Here is a 6,257-nt window from a genome sequence, read left to right as displayed (position 1 = left end):
CAATGCACTTTGAATCATCTCAATTGAAGTTTGGAAGCGAAAGTTATGACCAAATTACCGTGAGTTATCTAGGGACGACTGTGTAACACTGAGCACGCACGCACCACCTCTTTTTTCCAACCCGAGAGCAAAATAATTGACCAGTGCGTGCATAATGAACTATATGGCGCGCGAGCACGAGTCAAATTTTTCTATGATGGGCCAGTTTCCTTATTCTAATGAAATCCTACATGAAAATAATATCTTGACATACTATATATACCTAAACACGCCCAGAACGTAGGGAGACCTCTCTTGACCTAATTTTTAATCATATTATACATATTTTTGAGGCGAAGAATGAAGCTAGCTCGTCAACATCAAAGGAATTGTACAAGATTCTTGAAGATTATCCATCCAAAATCTAGATTTCATTCAAGAAAGTGGATTTTTCTACCTTCTTCCATATTTCTTTAATCCGGATAATGTCTTTTCATTATTTCTAGTATAATTTAATATTTATGATGATTGGCTAAGTTTTTCATTGTATTGGATGAATGATGAACCCTATTGTTTATTTATTTTTATTCAAGATAATTAATTTAGTATTTCATGATTTTTCTTGATTAGTTTTGCATTATGATTGAACTATTAGATTACTTGATCACCAATTAGATAGTAAGTTATTTGTTGTAGTGTAGGAATACTCACAATAAATCTAGAACGCGGTAAAATTAACATATGAACAATAGGTGTTAGAAATAATATCTATGGCATGTGCAATCATATGTGATAAATCATGTAATGCATGTTTTTCATATGAATTCGAACTAGAAATAGGACCGAGTTGTATCATGTTAAACATAGGTTTAATATATCTTAGGAAAGAATATTGAATAAAAGTGGATTATCGACTGTCTTGAATGCATGAATTTACTAAACTATGAATTAAGAGTTGAATTAAATGGTAATAGGGGATTCACGATTCCAATATAAACATTCATATATTATATTAATATTTTATTTGATTTCTTAGTTTAGAATTAGTATAGAATGCGTACGAAATAACTCTTTTGATTTTATATTACCTCGAATTTAATAAAAGCTACTGAACTAGATATTAGATCTTATTCTTCGTGGGAACGATACTCTTAACTCACAAATCTTATTACTTGTACAACGATCCCGTACACTTGCGGGTTTTCTACAAACAATTCGATTTATGATTTATCATTCATGAACGTTAATAAGATCCATCCATTTAGCAGCACCTTAGGATGAGTAGCCTTAGAAGAATGAGGTTCAAATGAGAAAAGGCTTGTAGTAGATACCTAAGCACTCAGAGACGAAAAAGAGCGTAGTAATCGACGAAATGCTTTGGAGAGTCAAAAATAAGCATAAATTCGAAGAATCCTGAAGTTTGCAAAACGGGATGGTCAGTGTTAAGCAACTTTGTTGGCCTGAAAGTAATGGAAACTTCTACTTTTAAATGGTGAAAACTGAGTTTTTAATGATATTTTAGTTAGTATATCTTTATTAAATAAATTTGGATTTTAATTTCATTTATTTAGAATGAATTCTGAATGTTAGAGCTTTTAATTTTCGTCACTATAATATAACTTTTATAATTGTCTGGATTTTAATAAATATTTAGATTTTTGTAATTATTTAAATTTTAGTTATTTCTTTAAATAAGTCTCTGTTTGTCATCCTTTAACAAATTAAATGGTTTGCTACAGTAACATTTTTCCATCACATTCACAGAATAAAATATTTTACACACATTAATAAAGTTTTTTTTAAATTTCAATTACACATTCTTCGAAAAAATACTATTCAAAACTCTATACTTTCTCCCATAATCACTACAACAAAAATGCCTTTTTGCAACATGCAAAAGGCAACATTCAATAACTAAATGTTGCTAAAAGGGTTTATTGCAACATTCTAATAAGTGAATGTTGCCATTGGTGTTAATAATTGAGATTTGGCAACATTTTTTAAGTGAATGTTGCTAATGTCACATTTTTGCAACGTTTATTTAGGGTTGCAAAATTTTTTATTTTTAGCAACGTTTATCAAGCGTTGTGAAAGATAAACATTTTTGCAACGTTTATCAAACGTTGTCAAAAGAGAAACCTTTAGCAACGTTTATGAAACGTTGCGAAAAGGTTATCTTTTGCAACGTTTATGAAACGTTGCGAAAAGAGAAACCTTTAGCAACGTTTATGAAACGTTGCGAAAAGAGAAACCTTTAGCAACGTTTATGCGAAAAGAGAAACCTTTAGCAACGTTTATGAAACGTTGCGAAAAGAGAAACCTTTAGCAACGTTTATGAAACATTGCAAAAAAATCTCAAAGATAACTTTCGCAACGTTTATCAAACGTTGCCAAAAGTGAAACCTTTAGCAGCGTTTATGAAATGTTGCGAAAGATAACCTTTTCGCAACGTTTATCAAACGTTGCTAAAGAGAAATTTGCTTCCAATTAACCAGCCCAAAATCAATTAGCCCAATTTACCCGTACCAAAATTGCCCTAAATCCACTCACTCTCTTCTCTCATTCACACCACGCACATTCTTCTCAGTCTTCTCCGGTGGTGTCTTTGGTTGTCGGTCGCCTCTATCTCTGACAACACTATTCCCAGCGAGGCCCTGCAACTGCCTGTGTTGGCTCTGTCGGAGGGAAATTTTTTTCCTCACCGTGTTGGGCGAAGCAATTTAGAGAACTCCCTAGTCACCTGTGGGTACTGCTTATCATTTCTTCCTTCCAATCTCTTACGCTCTCCTCTCTTTCCCAACCATGGGAACTCTGTAGGGTTTCCATCATTAGCGCGACCACGGTATTGTCTCTATTAGATACTGAACCTGTTTATGTTCTTTTAGGGCTTTTATTTTCCCCAATGTGGTATCTTCGTTTTTAATCAGTAATTTTTTTTCAATTTTAATCTGGGATTATTTCATCGGCGGCCATTGCTATTTCTTTTTCACTCTACAATTTCAACGGTTCATCGAGGAGGCCGCTACCCACCATTCGAAGCGTGGTATGATCTCTATTCTAGTTAAGTGATACCAATGCATCTCTGTGCTTTGAGAATAAGTTTTGTAAATTTTTTCAAGTATCTCTATTGCAAATTTGAAGTTTAGGAAGTGATATGATTTGATGATTTGAGAAAAGTCTATTCTTTGTTTACTCATTTACCCAGATGTTTCCTGAGAATTGAAGTTGGGTATCATCTCTGTTCTTGTTAACTGATATGAATGCATCATTGTGATTTGAGAAAAGTTTTGAAGTTTTATAATAATTTCTGTTGTGAATTTGAAGTTCAGGAAGTGATAAGATTTTTGATGATTCGAGGATACATTTTGGGTTTATTCAATAATCAAGACTAAGTATTACAATGGATAGACCATCTTTATATAGATTCTAAGCAAACCTAATTTGATTTACTATAATTTGGACCCTTTACAATTTACGTTATGTCCTATATTAATATGTAGGCTGAACATGATTTACTATAATTTGGATCCAAGCTAATTTTATCTAACAAAATCGAACTGAACATCGACTTGATTTCAGAGGTTGGACTGGTATTAAAATTAATCCAAACTGATAAAGTTAGTTCCACTTTCAAATTGGGTTCAAAATTGATCCAACTTGATCAATGCCCACTCTTAAACAAACTACATGTGGTCATTTATGGAAAAATTACAGAGAAATCTTCCCAGATAATTTGAACAGGAAACTAATTCAATAAAAAGATCTGAATAGGAAAACAAATAACAAGAAAAGGTTCTTTTTCCAGGAAGACATATTTGTAAAATTTCAACAGGATAGTTCATCACACCAATTTACTACAGTGATAAAATATTTGTAAACTTAACCCCGAATCATTACCCTAAAATAGATGTCTATATGTTGATAGAGAGGGCATGTGTACATACTTGCTAATGAAGGTGAGTAACATTTAGTGTGAAAGATAATGCAGACACATTTTGGACGTGCATAGATGAAATCAAATATTGAATGATGTGAGCACTTTCAGATCACAGGCACAAATGTGGGATCCTCTGTCCAAATGTCAATTTATGCTTGCATTACAAAACTATAAGATTCAATTTTTGGAAGGCAGATAGAATTAGCCAAAAAATTAAGTTGCAGCACTAACTTTTGGAATTTCAATAAAAATATCAGAAATTTTAGAAAGAAGTTCCAACTCCATCAGCCTCATTCTGCCAACATTCCACCACTTATGAATAGCCAAATTTCAGTCACTAACTGCAAACAATAAGTATCTTTTTTTTTTCTTTTTTCTTTTATCAAGGTGTCCGCCAAATAAGATTGTTGAATTATTGATAAATGTGATAATATAAATTTTTTTGTAATTTCTTTGGATAGGTCACTTAATTATGTTTGAGAAATGATGTACTATATTATAGAAAGCTAACATTGTCTATTATTATAGAAAAAATTCCACTTAAGGGCCAGACTTTTAACATTGTCTATAATGGACAAAGAGTGGCTACACTTATCAAGGTGATAATCTAAAACTAATTTTGCAAATCTAAATATGAAACAAATAATATATTAATTTATAATTTGCCAAAAATGTAACTTGCAGATTTTCAGAACAATACAGAGCTGGAGCACATAATTTTATCGAACGAGCTCGTGAAAATAGTAATTCAGAGATGATATTATGCCCTTGTGTTAAGTGTAGGAATCTAATGCATCACCATTATGATATAGTCTACGAACATTTGGTTATTCAAGGTATGGATCCTGCATATAGCGTCTGGATATTTCATGGAGAACAACCAAATACATCAAATGTAGTCAACGTGCAAATGCTCGAGTCACGTAGGATGTTCGAGGACTTCTATGCACAACATGATGAAGATCCTGAAAACCCTCCTGATGGAAGAAAGAAAGAGCTCGAAAGTTTAGTTCATGATGCTGAAACTCCTTTATATCCTGGCTGTAAGGCGTTTACGAAGATGTCAGCTTCTGTTGCTATGTTTAAGCATAAAGCTTCACATGGTTTATCGGACAGAGGTTTCGATGATCTCATAAATCTTGTTCGAGACATGCTGCCAGAAAATAATACACTTCCGAGCTCATTTTATGAGATGAAAAAACTTGTTAACACATTCGATCTTGGCTATGAGAAGATACATGCATGCTTTAATGATTGTTGTCTATATAGAAAAGAGCTTGAACATGCCGAGGTCTGTCCAAAATGTGGTTCCTCAAGATGGAAAGTTAACAAACGGACTAAGACAATTGAAAAAAAAGTTCCTGCAAAAGTCTTACGTTATTTTCCGATAATACCAAGATTGAAGAGAATGTTTGGAATAGATGAGATGGCAACACAACTAAGATGGCATGCAAGTAATAAAAGTTCAGACGGCAAAATTAGGCATCCGGTTGATTCATTGAGTTGGGAAACAATTAAACGAAGGTGGTCACATTTTGCATCAGATCCTCGAAATATTAGATTAGGTCTTGCCACTGATGGATTTAATCATTTCAAAGATCTAAGCTCTAAATAGAGTTGTTGGCCAGTAATTTTAACTATATATAACTTGCCTCCCTCATTATGCATGTTAAAGGAAAGTCTAATGTTGAGTTTATTGATCCCGGGACCTAAGCAGCCTGGTAATGACATAGATGTTTTTCTGGCACCACTTGTAGATGACTTGATATTGTTATGGAACGATGGGGTTAAGATGTATGATACAGTTACGAAGTGCACATTCAATTTAAAAGCTATTTTGATGTGGACAATACATGACTTTCCTGCTTATGGAAACAGATCTGGATGGCCCGTCAAGGGAAAAATTGCATGCCCTATTTGTCGTGAAGATACATATTCACTATGTTTGAAGCATGGTAGGAAGTTTGCATACATGGGACATAGAAGATTTCTCTGCTTTGATCATCCATTTCGCAAAAAAAAATGGTGGTTTAATGGACATATTGAAAATGTTATTGGGCCGAAGATGAAAAATGGTGAAGAAGATTTTACTGAAGTTGCTAAAATTACAAATGATTGGGGAAAATATGGTAAGCGAAAGAGGAAGAAGAATACAACTCAATCTAACATAACATGGAAGAAAAGATCAATATTTTTCAATCTACCATATTGGAAGGTAATTGCTGTAACGTTTCCCTCTTTTGAGTTAATACTTCTACTAGCGTGTAACTGAGCTTTTGTTTTATTTGCAGACTCTACTTGTACGTCACAATTTGGATGTGATGCACGTTGAAAAGAATAT

At 33.2% G+C, this 6,257-nt stretch overlaps 1 protein-coding gene across 1 annotated transcript; it reads left to right on the top strand.

The window, feature by feature from the left end:
* Nucleotides 1-4,486: 4,486 nt before the first annotated feature.
* On the top strand, nt 4,487-5,531 carry LOC111380901. Its single transcript, XM_023004564.1, has 2 exons — nt 4,487-4,515; nt 4,601-5,531. The coding sequence occupies exons 1-2, from the start codon at nt 4,487-4,489 to the stop codon at nt 5,529-5,531; spliced, it is 960 nt and encodes a 319-aa protein (XP_022860332.1).
* The last annotated feature ends 726 nt before the right edge of the window (nt 5,532-6,257 follow it).

This window comes from Olea europaea, unplaced genomic scaffold, assembly GCF_002742605.1.
Source record: "Olea europaea var. sylvestris unplaced genomic scaffold, O_europaea_v1 scaffold2228, whole genome shotgun sequence".
NCBI lineage: Eukaryota > Viridiplantae > Streptophyta > Magnoliopsida > Lamiales > Oleaceae > Olea > Olea europaea.
The sequence above is the reverse complement of the archived record's forward strand: the minus strand, read 5'-3'. Positions and strand labels throughout refer to the sequence as shown.